This window comes from Rutilus rutilus (genome assembly GCF_951802725.1).
Source record: "Rutilus rutilus genome assembly, chromosome: 25".
Lineage (NCBI taxonomy): Eukaryota > Metazoa > Chordata > Actinopteri > Cypriniformes > Leuciscidae > Rutilus > Rutilus rutilus.
Window position 1 is genome coordinate 20,936,280 of NC_140229.1, and position 13,752 is coordinate 20,950,031.

The 13,752-nt window shown below is 39.8% G+C and overlaps 1 protein-coding gene across 1 annotated transcript; it reads right to left on the reverse strand.

Annotated features, from left to right (window-relative positions):
- Positions 1-718: 718 nt before the first annotated feature.
- Positions 719-11,781, reverse strand: mcidas (multiciliate differentiation and DNA synthesis associated cell cycle protein). The gene is made up of 4 exons (XM_084399898.1): positions 10,393-11,781; positions 10,090-10,160; positions 8,176-8,286; positions 719-7,626 (listed from the first exon to the last, which is right to left on the reverse strand). Exons 1-4 carry the CDS (start codon positions 10,472-10,474, stop codon positions 6,970-6,972), a joined length of 921 nt encoding a protein of 306 aa, XP_084256024.1. The 5' UTR covers positions 10,475-11,781; the 3' UTR covers positions 719-6,969.
- Positions 11,782-13,752: the final 1,971 nt, after the last annotated feature.

Consider the following 13,752-nt stretch of genomic DNA (forward strand, 5'->3'; position numbering starts at 1 on the left):
AGGCAATAATCCTTTCCATTATAATTAGACACGTTTTATTCATATCAGATACACATTGTGTAAGTACCTTTAAAGTTTACTCTATTCTTCTCCCAGTTCACCGCCACTTACTTTTATGTATTTCGGGAGAAGTGGATGAACTCACGTGTTGTAAATCCAACAGATCCGATTCTCTGAACTGCGTCTGCGGCACAAACTAAGATGGCGGCGCCCATACTATGGAGCGAAATATGTGCCATAATTTAACAAACAAATCCAGCATTTTGCAAACAAACTCAATCTACTTTGCAAAGGAAAACTAGACTCGCAAACAAACTCAATCTACTTCGCAAAGGAAAACTCGACTCGCAAACAAACTCGATCCGCTTTGCAAAGGAAATCATCGCAAACAAACAGAAAGCAATGTGCAAGCACAAAGGTCACAAATGCGTGCAGGCAGATTTTCTCACAAATGCGTGCAGGCAGATTTTCTCACAAATGCGTGCAGGCAGATTTTCTCACAAATGCGTCCTGGCAGATTTTCTCACAAATGCGTCCAGGCAGATTTTCTCACAAATGCAGTTGAGCAACTTCCTCCTCTAAAACAGTAGATGGCGCTAAACTATAGGCTAATTTAGCGCTAGTCTCCCAGGAGAAGCACTGATTTGAAACTTGCCTTTGCCTACAGCTGAGGAAAATGACCGGTGAACAGGTGTGTTTCTGTCTTATTTGATCTATAATTAACCTTTTTGAGGTTTTCTCTTGCCAAACGTTTATTGCATATCTAGACAGAAATCCACATTAGCACCATAAACTACACTTGAACGAATCTATTTCTTATCTCCATAAATGAATGAGAACATTTCATTTAATTGAGCGGCGGGTTTCATTTGTGTGTCCAAAATAATAATTTGGGCACTGCATAGGCTACGTCACAGGCAAGATAAGAAACAATTGTATATATATATATTTTTTTTTGCATTAATTATTTTATTACATTAATTGTTAAGCTGACTGAATTCCAACTAGGCTAAATAAATAAATAAGTGGGAGCCTCCTTTCAATTAAATTAAATGTTCTCATTAATTTATGGAGAACGAAAGAAATAGATTCATTCAAGTGTAGACATAATCACTAATTTAGTAATTTCGCATGAATCCGATGCAGAAAAAAATGACAAAAAGCAACAAGATGGCAGAGCTTTCAGCTTATAGATTCCCCGATCCTAGAGTGAAGTGCTACTAAGTGCTAATGTGGATTTCTGTCTAGATATGCAATAAACGTTTGGCAAGAGAAAACCTCAAAAAGGTTAATTATAGATCAAATAAGACAGAAACACACCCGTTCACCGGTCATTTTCCTCAGCTGTAGGCAAAGGCAAGTTTCAAATCAGTGCTTCTCCTGGGAGACTAGCACTAAATTAGCCTATAGTTTAGCGCCATCTACTGTTTTAGAAGAGGAAGTTGCTCAACTGCATTTGTGAGAAAATCTGCCTGGACGCATTTGTGAGAAAATCTGCCAGGACACATTTGTGAGAAAATCTGCCTGCACGCATTTGTGAGAAAATCTGCCTGGACGCATTTGTGACCTTTGTGCTTGCACATTGGTTTCTTTTTGTTTGCGAGTCGAGATTTCCTTTGCAAAGCGGATCGAGTTTGTTTGCGAGTCGAGTTTTCCTTTGCGAAGTAGATTGAGTTTGTTTGCGAGTCGAGTTTTCCTTTGCGAAGTAGATTGAGTTTGTTTGCAAAATGCTGGATTTGTTTGTTAAATTATGGCACATAATTCGCTCCATACCATCGCGCATACAGCTCAACTAACGCGATCGTTATAAAGGTGTTTAAACAACAAAACACTTCCACTTGCATATATTTGACAATCGGAATATCAGATATTTCATGCCATATCTAACAAATTTGTGAATATTTTGAATAAAAAAGGAAAAATGACATAAAAGCAGATCATCATTCATTCAGCTCTGTTGTTGCTGCGGTTTGTCACGTGACACGCAATGACGCGTCACCATGGAAACCATAAAGTGACACATTCTAAATAACGGTCGCCTTGAAAAACTCACGTTGGGGGGTCAGTCAGAATATTTTAAACTTACGTGTGAAAGGGTTAAAGGTTTTCAACGTTGTAAAAATAATACACGAATAAATAAAACGAAACATAATACATTAAAATTATAATGGAAATTAAACTTAAAGCACCATCGTACAGCAGCGTAGTCATGTGGTGCGTCATTCTCTCCAGGATGCGCTGCAGGTAAAATAAACATTTAATCATGAATGCTCATTATGTATTTGTAGTCTACTTATCATTTTGATACTAGGGGGCTAATATAGACACTTACAGCATGTGTTGCCTTCATTATAAGGCTTATTTAAAGGAGTCATAATGTTGTGTTACCTTGGATACCCAATGCTCTATTATAGTCTTTCAGGCACTTCTAAAAAAGAAAAGTGGAAAAAAAATAAACACAGAGCTCCTCAGACCCTTATTTCTAAAGGCATTATTGTCTCGCGAGATCTGATGCGATGTTTTGGCTGTCGTGGACGGTCATTATAATAATGCAAATGAGGGGCGCGTTGATTGGTCGTAGAAAAAATACACCATTTCCAGATACATTCTTACAGAAGCCCCACTAACTGAAAGCTATTTTCAAACTGCATGTTTTGCATGAGTTTGGCTAATAATGTTTAGTGGTATATTGTTTTCATACTTGCATTTAAACAGTTTTAGCCACTGAGCATGGACTCCTGTACCGTCACTACTGTAGCTGCTAGTGTAAAACAAAGTGGAAAGATGTGGCTAACATTCGTAGAGTCCATTCCCCGTGTTTACCTCGAAGGTAACGTTACATACAATAGCCGCATTAGCAGTTAGCTGCTATTTGTTAACCACAGTAGAGCAATAAAAACACAGTTTTACCTTTTCAATTTCTGGCAAGTCCCTGATGGTTGGGATGGCACCTTTTCCCAAACGGAGCTTCGAGGCCAAGTTCGCCTGATATTGCCCCAAATTTGTAAATGATTCCGGTGTAAAATGTTTAGCACACACACCTAACGATACGCCACTTGAAAGAGTTGTTGGGACAGCGTCATTAAAAATGAATTTCCTCCACTGTTCCCTGATAGTTTCGTCCGTTTTTGGTAGATAAAACACATTTGCATGTTGTTTGTGGCAGTCAACCACAGAGCATCTCAGGTGTGCACTCGGTTTCTCCATCTTTCTCGAGTCGACTAAACTGAATCTGAGGGGGAGAGGGGGAGAGGGGCGGGCTTCCCGCGGCATAGGTTTGCGGTGTCCATATTTGGTATATCCTCCCCCGTCTTGACGTCAAGAGGGGGAAGAAATCAAAATCTTGTTTTTTCGTGCGCGTGCACGTGGCCTATTTTACAAACCCTGAGGTAAACAAACGCTTCACTTTTAAATATCGGCTTCCCGGCCAGTGTACAATCATTATGCAATCATAACATACATTGATTCTCGTGGAAAAGTGAAATTTCTACATTATGACTCCTTTAAGGCTTTAAATTTTTTGCGGCTCCAGACAGATTTTTTTTTTTTTTTTGGTCAAATATGGCTCTTTCAACATTTTGGGTTGCCGACCCCTGAGCTAGTGGTACGCACTTCACCTGTAAAGAAGCTTTTAAAAGACCACAAAAAGTATAATTTATTTCTTATGTAAAATTCTAGACACTGTCAATACATAGTCTTGCACCACTGGATACATTTCTTCAATAAATGTATATATTATTTGTTCCCATTGTCCATTAATGAACAGTGTGGTATGTCAGCTTTATTTCTCTGTTGAGGAGTGTCCGTTTGAGTCATGAATAGAAAACATTTTCAAGATGGCTGCCGGGTGAACAAACTTGAGTGTGCAACCAGTCGACATCCAAGGCCATGGGAGCTGAGGAGCCGTCAGATTTGAAAGTTGAACAGTGAGTGCTGTACCTGTAGATACTAAGAAAGTCCTTGTGGTTAAATTGTTTTTGCTAATACGTAAAATAAGTAAAATTCTAACATTACGGATATACTGTGTCCGTAAATGTATACATACTACACATAACCAGCATACACTCTTAAAGTTGGCATGAAACAGAAGTTGCGATAGTCTTTTCTTCCTTATTGGATGTATATCTGAGTGAAACGGCTTCTGGAACAAGAACAAATGTAGGACGGGACTTGATTTTGTCCATGAGGAATTGATTGGATGATTGTGGTTTGCTATTGGACGATCTCATGTGAGTGACAACACATCATCAGAGAAGAGAAAAGATGAGCCGCAAGGGAGGGGAAGTTACTTTCATTAAAGATTACGAGAACACATGAATTAAAAAAATGATGAGCACAGATGAATCATTTATAATAAATACTGCAATATTCCTTAAAAATAAGAGCTCTCAATTTTGATTTCATGGTCACTTCAAAATTAAAGGATCCAAAAGTGCATAGCGATGCAATGAAACCATTTTTGGTTCCCCAAAGAACCTTTCAGACAGTGACCAGTTCTTAAAAGAACCTTTTTTTTTTTTACTTCTTTTTTTCTTAATCTGAAAAATATTTTAATAATCTGAAGAACTTTTTTCCATTGTATACATATAGCTTTTTATGCTATGGAAAGATTCCATGGATGTTAAAGATTTTTCATTGAACTATAAATTATACTTTATTTTTAAGAGTTAAAGGTACAATATGCAAGAATTTTGCATTAAAATATCCCATAATCTCAAGGCCAGTGTTATATATTTTGTTAAGTTGATTACTTACAATATCCCAAATGTTTCCAACTATTTTTAAATCGTGAGAAAATTGCGATTTTAACCAAGGAAACGTGGCGTTAGAGCAGGGGGGAGCTGGGAGTCGCCAGTCAATTGCGTCATATCCGCGTTACCCTCGGTTTCCGCTCGTACTGCGTGGAGTCCTGGACAAATGCGTAAGTTGTAGTTGTAGCGTCTATCAAGCAACAAACGTTAGCTTGTTTCGTGCAGTCGTTATGGAACACAATTATTCTTTACCGACTGCAGCTGGTTCTGTCGACAAAGCATGCTTAATTTTATATTCAAATGTAGCATTCGGTAATAGTTATGTTTATGTAAGGAAAGTATTATTGCTTTAGATTTGTGTTTAGTTTATTGACATTGTTTATCACGTCTGGTGTTTATGGCCATGTAAATAAATATAGCATGTGTTATACATAAAGATTAATCAGTATTTTGGCAAATGATGTGGGTATGTTCGAATGTACTTTTACAACAATTGTTTAGAACACGTAAAACTGCGCCGCGTTATCACAACAATGAATTCGACATACAGTAACATCTATGATAACCAATTTAGTATTAAACCTTACTTTTCTTGCGGTTAATTCATTTTAATGAAATAAAAGTGTGATGAGGTTCAAGAGTCAGGAAGGAAGAAGACAGTGGTCGGCGTGACTGGGACTCGTGCTTTATTAAAATAAAGCAAAACAAACAAAAGTCGTGCACAACGTGCATTCACCGTGGCAACCGCGACGACACAAAACAGTTAAAAAATGAGAGCTCGGATCCACCGGTTTTCTTTCTCTGCGTCCCAATTTTCTCTCCAGTCTCTCTCGTTCCAGCGCGCGGCTTATAAGCAGTCTCTCCAGGCGGATCACAGCAATAAGACACAGGTGTTCGTCATTTGCACTTGACCTACTTGCTCGTCTCTTCTCTCTCCCATTACAGACCGCGCTGAACCACGCCCCCCTCGCCACAAAAAGCATGTCATTATAAAAAAAGAACTTAGCCTCATCCATGAACATGATTTTTCGATTCCCGTCTGACTGATTTACATCCACGGTGGAGTTTAAAACGACAGTTCCCATCATTCCACGCTCCTTCACATCGTCATCAAGCTACGCCGTTGTTGTTGTTTGGAATGTAGCGCCCTCTAGCGGCAAACAATTCTTGCATATTGTAGTTTTAAGGCCTTTTCACACCAAGGACGATAACTATAAAGATAAAGATTTAGTTCTAAAAATCATTCTAATGTAACAGAATAACAGAATCCACACTACAACTGAAACGAAAACAGCACAGAGGACTAATATTGTTGGAATCCCTTTCAGAATATTTTTTTCCAGCTGATAAATCCATCCTGCTTTAAAGAGCTCGAACATTTAAAGTGATGGACAACAAAACTGCAGCGCACGCTTGAAATAAACAGAATGATTCTGTCTGTTGGTGTGGACGCTAATATAGTCATCGTTATAGTTATCACTCTTGATATGAACATGCCTTAAGGTTGACCAATGGCTGAGAAGTTCTTCACAGAATTCAGTAAATACTATGAAGGTGTGGGAATTCAGAAGCATCCTTAATCAAATAAGGACTGGCTGGTCTAAACATGGAATACTCTTTGAATCTTAGGTCCTATCTAGACTTGGAATTAAGATGCGTTTTGGTCGATCGGATCACAATTGGACGACGCTAAATACAGGTGTAAACGGGGTCTAAAACGTTTTGATCCACTTCCAGAGGTAGTCGAAAACACATCAGACAGGATTGTTTTCGTAGTGTAAACGCTCATGAGGTCAAATGCGATCGTCTTCTCTCCGCCTACTGACCTAACGCGTAAACATTATGGGAAGATTGATCCAAGTTTGGTTTGAAGACGAAAACCGTACCAAGCATGATGTTCTCTCGCCATTCCTGATTTATAACACACACTCACACACTCTGCTGCTCTACGTATGTCTTTCCGTCGTCTCCGGTCTCATTTATATGTAAATTGCGCAAGCTTATTTCTTCCATTAGATCGAAAAGATCTGAAAAAAAAAAAAACCATACATTTACCCAGCCATAGACCCTCCCCTCAAAGAAATCAGGACAGAAGTGGTTGAAAGTGGACAAAAGAGACAGATTAAAACACCAGGTGTAAACGGGTGTGTCTCCCTCGTCTAGTAGTGATCTGATCGTTCAAAACGCAGGTGTAAACAGGACCATATACTGTATCTGTTCAATGCTCATTAGGAACCCAAAGGAACCGACAAGATCCAATTGGTGTGTGAGAGGTGAATGCCTTTCCATGTGGGAAAACCTTTGTCTTTACTGTACTGTGGTCTCTGATTGAGGTCTTGAAGCACACAAATTTCCAATCATCACTGTTCATGTTCAGATCAGATTTGATGGATGGGGTTTCCGTAACCACCCGAAGTCCCTGGAAAGCCCCAAATATGTTCTTCCTCTGTGCGGCCAGCCCTTCAGAGGACATCTCAAAGCTTTGATTCTTAGTCAGCACTGAATCTTCTAATAGTTGTTGAGGAACCCGTTCATCCTGGTCCAGCTGGGCCTTCAGATGCTCCAAGTCTACCTGTACAAGTTCATTATCAAGCCTGAGCTGCTTGGATCCTGACGGACAGTTCAAGCTGGTGTCCTCACAGAGAAGTCCTTCACAGAGAAGCTCATTCCAGCTGGACCACAGCTGCCGCTTGACCCCTGATGTTGGGCTTTGTGTGTCAGAACTGGTGGAGTTAGGTAGAGCTGTGGAAGATGGATCCGATGGCTCTTCCAGTGTGAGCAGAGAGATCCAGGAGTGTTCAGAAGAATGATCCTCTGTTGACCTCACAGGCGTACAGTGTAACACAGAGTCTCTCTGGAACGAAGTTGTCAAGATCTAGTAGACCGGAAGTGGAATTGACAAACGGTCATTTGTGGTTAACGTGATTTCACCAAGTAGGACATGTTCCTGGATCAACATCCTTGTTGATCCTGGAACAACTTTCCAGTCCATAAGACAGATCTGAGGGATAGTGTTTTAGTTAATGTCAAGTTTAGGCTTACAACAAGGGTTAGGGGCTTCTACACCATTCTTATTCAACTATCGTTTTCCTCTGATTTTAAGGATAAATTATGGGATATGGTTAGGACAATGTTTTTGGACAGGAATGTTGTTCCAGGATCAAACGTTCACAGTGCATTTTACTTCCAAATCTGATGTATTTCTGGGTGAAACAGGATCTTAAATTAGAAAAATGGTTGGACGGGACTGGATTCGATCAGGAATTGATTGGATGATGTTGGTGGTGGATGGACAGTTTTTTCTTTGGAATAACATGAACAGATGAAATATTCACAATAAAACCAGGGTTGTGCAGTAAAAAGGTAAATATGTTAACTTCAAAATTGTTCATACTCTTATTTATATTAAAAAATGATGCTTTACATCTAGTAATGTAGCGTAATGCTCAGTCTGTTTAGCCAGACTTCTCAGCTGGGCATTCGTCTCCTTCAGGGCGGATATTTCCTCTTGCTTTCTCCTGAGAGTGGCATGAAGCTGTGGAGAGAGACGCACATGATTATTACTCAGTAATACAATTAGTGAAGTATGTGAGCGCTGGTATGGAGACATCAGAGATGATGTGATTCATCTGGTCAGACATGTGCTGTCAAAACATCACGCACAGAATGAGCTCATTCAGAGTCACTCAGTTCGCATACTTGAAGAAGTGAAGAATCATTGTCACAGGCAGGAACTTTCACATAGGAAACTGAATTGGACGACATGCCACGAATCTGAATAGATTACCCAGTTATTTGGATTACAAATACAAGGATGTACTAACAAAGTGTGGCCTGAACGACTCTTGCTTGCAGTGACAAGATTTGATCATTCATGAGTCACTAAGCAATAAAACACAAAAAATAGGGAAGTGGTCTTCAGTTATGTCACATAGGACATTTCTTCTTGTGGAAATCAGCTACTGCAGCGTGTGAATATTTTCTCATGACTCTGCTGTTCGCTGGTTCCCTAAAACGATTTGATCCCGCAGGTTATGTGACTGACATTTATTGAACGGGTCAAAAAGGTGTTTTTTACACGAATAAATGAGCTCATGAAGTGTGAGGTTTTGGCCGATTCTTCAGTTTGGGGCATTTTTGACTACTTAAAAGAGAAACGTCCTAAATCTATTTACATTTATCACATATCTCAGAATAAAGATCTGTTCATAGCCTTGAACAACATTCGAGTTGACTCATTTTTTCATTTTTTTTTTTTTTTTTTGGTGAAAAGGTTGGATAAACCTTGCAAACTTGGCACAAAAAGTCAGCTAGCAGTCAATTTACTTTGAATTTGTGAAAATAAAAATATTAATGAACTGCTTCTGAATTAAACTTAATGGTTTGGTAATGCCAGTTATGTTGAGTTCGGGTCATTTTGACTCGGAGAGGATTTTCTTTCCCCCGAAAATGCTAATGTTATCACATTGGACTAAAATGTACTGAGTTTGCTCACACAAGGTACTGTATAACTACTTCTGGATCATTTTTGGGCGGATTTTTCCCCTTCTTGTTACACTTAAAAATTACCGGCCTACAAAAAATAGCTTATAATCTCTTAGGCTATTATCACCGGATATTGGATTCAATCTTTTTGTCAACTTGTTTTCTTTCAGTTAGGACAAGGTTTTGTATTTATTTTTTAAACTGACTGATTGTAGTGATTGATCTGAGCTTATATTGGTCAAAACTGAACATCCATTGAAAATAAATGGGGGAAATCGAAAATAAGAGAAACATTTAGTGTTCAGGAGCCTGTTCGTCATGTTCATGTTTACATATTTACATGTGCGCTTGCAAATATAAAGGCCTCGGACCTGTGCATGCGTGGATACATGCACACCCGTGCTACCGAACACACACACATTTTGAGTATTATGGCTTTTTCACAGAAATAAACTTTATTCTCAGAGCAAGGGCATACGATCAGTCTATAATACAAAACCTGTCCTAATTGAAATAAATTTCTCCATAAAAACATAAGCCAAAAAAAAAAAAAAAATGTTCTCTAAAATGCTTTCTTGACATAAATGAATGGAAAATATGAAAATTATGAAAAAGTGCAAATTAGTGCAAAAAAGTTAATCTCCCTGATTTTAACACTATGAACTATTTTAACACTATAGCCTATATTTATGATACAGGGGAAATTATAAAGTTTGGGTGGGGGACAAGCCCAAAACAGAGCAAGAATTCTGGCTAATTTAATTAGAGATGAAAATAAGGCAAGTAATAATTAAAGAAACACAATAAAAAGTTTAAAGCAGTTATAGTATGAGCTGCACTGACTCACCCCCACCTGTCTATTGAGCTCTAGAGAGAGATCTGTGTGTTCTGACACTTCATGTGTGGCTGGTGACTGACACTCGCCTGTGGAAAAGAGAAAGACTGTATTCAGTGTTGTTTTATTTTTACAAACATATAAAAATGAAAATAATACCAGCTACTATAATATTTGTAGCCTAATAATAGGCCTACAACAATAATAAAAACACAATGACATATTTTCAGATTTCAGGTGTAAATTCGTATCTGCATCTAACTTCTTAATTGTTTTTAAGTGCTTTGCATTTTCTTAGGTCTATAGTAGGCTACTTCTCACCTGTGGCAAAGTCCAACAACAGATCTTCATTAGATGACTGGATGTCTGGGCTTGCTCCATTATCCTGCTGATGAAATTTCATAAAATGACTCTCGTGCAAATTCTTATGCCTTTTTCATTCGTCGTACTGTAATAATCCTACCATAAAATAAGACAGCTGAGTGTAGAAGCAGGTCTGCATGGTGGAGTGATGCGAGTGAAAGTGCGCGCAAGCAGTGTTTCTGTCAGACCTGGAGTGACATCACAGCGCGACCGTTGTCGTCAGGTGCGCGTGTTTGTAGCGACGCGTCGCGTGCCTCGAGTCCGCGCGCTTCTGAGCGCCCTTCATTTCAGCGGCAACCGAAGCTCCTCCGCCTCGCACGCTGCTCTTGTGTACGTTGGAATCCTTCACATCAAGATTAATACTTCATGAGTAGTCCATAGCTGTTTTTTGTTTAGAAAACTACGCGTTCTTAGTACAATTTTAGAAGAGAATAAAGTTTTAGGGTGCGTATTTCTTTCTCTAAATGTTCTTACAATCCATTATTTTGCATTGCAACAGTTTCCACATGTCCTTTCCAGACATATGTGGTCTATTCTATTCAATAGATAATGTAACCACGACGTGGTGATAAGAATAGTTTTATATCACCTTCTAGGTCACCTTTACTATCACCTAGAAGTTTTTCATCTAATATTTTGTTTTATTTTAAGCTTTATTTCAATTATCAAAAATGATTTTTTAAAATAACAACACTGAGAGGGGCTTCATTTTATTGCATTCTATTCTAGCAGGAAACACTGAGCACGGAGTAACACATGGTTCAAGATATCTTCCCTGCTGGAAATCATGTTTATTATAAACCTAACAGATCCCTCAGATCATTAGGATCGCATCAGCTAGAAATACCAAGGGTTCACTCTAAGCATGGTGAGTCTGCTTTTAACTATTATGCCGGAACCACCTTCCAGAAGAGATCAGATGTGCTCCTACAGAAGTCACATTCAAATCCAGACTCAAAACACATCTGTTTAGCATTTATTGATTGAATACTGTATGTCCGACTGATTACACTGTATCTATCACAGAAAATCTGTTCTGTGGGGTGCGGACTGGAGTCAGTCCTAGAGCCTCCGAACAAATCTTTGGTGTGCAGATTGGATCGATTCCTTTCCTAGAGCTCTTCCTGTCCGATTTTAGGTGAAAAATCGGATTGGAGACGTCCAATAGATTACCTAAGCGTGCTGAAAGAACACCACAGCCACAGTACAATCCACATGGGAAAATCTCACAGTAAAACAAGCAGCTGTGAAAAAAATGATACACCAGTGGTTTGCCAGATGAGAAGTATCTATCATCTTTTTGCTCTTAATTCCTTTTATAACTGTATCATCTTTATATCTCTTTTAATTCCTGTTAATAAACTGTTTTAATTTTCCTTGTTTTTATTTTGTGATTATTTTAATTCCTTTCTGTGTAAAGTACTTTGAATTAGCATAGTGCATGAAATGTGCTATATAAATAATCTTGCCTTGCCTTGATGGGTTTGTCAGGAAGTACACTAATGTAATTATTATTAATATTTTACAGGCTTTTAAAGCAGACGGATGTTAATGTGGAGCCTGAAAGCATGTAACTCAATTTCAACTTTAAAAGAGTCTAAATAACAGACTATAATTCATAAAATGAGAGCTAATGCTTTTTTGTACGGAGCCCCTAAAGGGAAACGGTGAAGGAAAAGATGAGATGGAGGAAAAAAATCTTTGTCAATGCTTTTGCATTCAAAAGTTTAGCTTTCCCTCACAAAATGTTTGCGTTCCGCCAAGAAACTTTGCGTTTGCTCGCAAAGAGCTCAAAGGTTTTGCCAGCGAACACAAAGTTTCTAGGGGGAACGCAAAGGTTTTGCCAGCGAACGCAAAGTTTCTAGGGGGAACGCAAAGGTTTTGCCAGCGAACGCAAAGTTTCTAGGGGGAACGTAAAGGTTTTGCCAGCGAACGCAAAGTTTCTAGGGGGAACGTAAAGGTTTTGCCAGCGAAAGTAAAGTTTCTAGGGGGAACGCAAAGGTTTTGCCAGCGAACGCAAAGTTTCTAGGGGGAACGTAAAGGTTTTGCCAGCGAAAGTAAAGTTTCTAGGGGGAACGCAAAGGTTTTGCCAGCGAACGCAAAGTTTCTCGGAGGAACGTAAAGGTTTTGCCAGCGAAAGTAAAGTTTCTAGGGGGAACGCAAAGGTTTTGCCAGTGAACGCAAAGTTTCTGGGAGGAACGTAAAGGTTTTTGCCAGCGAACCCAAAGTTTATCAGGGGAACGTAAAGGTTTTGCCAGCGAACGCAAAGTTTCTAGGGGGAACGTAAAGGTTTTGCCAGCGAACGCAAAGTTTCTTGGGGGAACGTAAAGGTTTTGCCAGCGAACGCAAAGTTTATCAGGGGAACGTAAAGGTTTTGCCAGCGAACGCAAAGTTTCTAGGGGGAACGTAAAGGTTTTGCCAGCGAACGCAAAGTTTCTAGGGGGAACGTAAAGTTTTTGCCAGCGAACGCAAAGTTTCTAGGGGGAACGTAAAGGTTTTGCCAGCGAACGCAAAGTTTCTCAGGGGAACGTAAAGGTTTTGCCAGCGAACGCAAAGTTTCTCGGGGGAACGTAAAGGTTTTGCCAGCGAACGCAAAGTTTCTCGGGGGAACGTAAAGGTTTTGCCAGCGAACGCAAAGTTTCTCGGGGGAACGTAAAGGTCTTGCCAGCGAACGCAAAGTTTCTCGGGGGAACGTAAAGGTTTTGCCAGCGAACGCAAAGTTTCTCGGGGGAATGTAAAGGTTTTGCCAGCGAGCGCAAAGTTTCTAGGGGGAACGCACAGGTTTTGCCAGCGAACGCAAAGTTTATCAGGGGAACGTAAAGGTTTTGCCAGCGAACGCAAAGTTTCTAGGGGGAACGCACAGGTTTTGCCAGCGAACGCAAAGTTTCTCAGGGGAACGTAAAGGTTTTGCCAGTGAACGCAAAGTTTCTCAGGGGAACGTAAAGGTTTTGCCAGCGAACGCAAAGTTTCTAGGGGGAACGCACAGGTTTTGCCAGCGAGCGCAAAGTTTCTCAGGGGAACGTAAAGGTTTTGCCAGCGAACGCAAAGTTTCTAGGGGGAACGTAAAGGTTTTGCCAGCGAACGCAAAGTTTCTAGGGGGAACGCACAGGTTTTGCCAGCGAGCGCAAAGTTTCTCAGGGGAACGTAAAGGTTTTGCCAGCGAACGCAAAGTTTCTAGGGGGAACGCACAGGTTTTGCCAGCGAACGCAAAGTTTCTCAGGGGAACGTAAAGGTTTTGCCAGTGAACGCAAAGTTTCTCAGGGGAACGTAAAGGTTTTGCCAGCGAACGCAAAGTTTCTAGGGGGAACGCACAGGTTT

Coding starts and splice junctions, on each gene's coding strand:
- mcidas (XM_084399898.1), bottom strand. CDS start 10,474: ATGAAATTTCATCAGCAGGATAATGGAGCAAGCCCAGACATCCAGTCA. Junction 10,161..10,392: donor GTTGTTGGACTTTGCCACAG/GTGAGAAGTAGC, acceptor TCTTTTCCACAG/GCGAGTGTCAGTCACCAGCC. Junction 8,287..10,089: donor CTCTAGAGCTCAATAGACAG/GTGGGGGTGAGT, acceptor CTCTCTCCACAG/CTTCATGCCACTCTCAGGAG.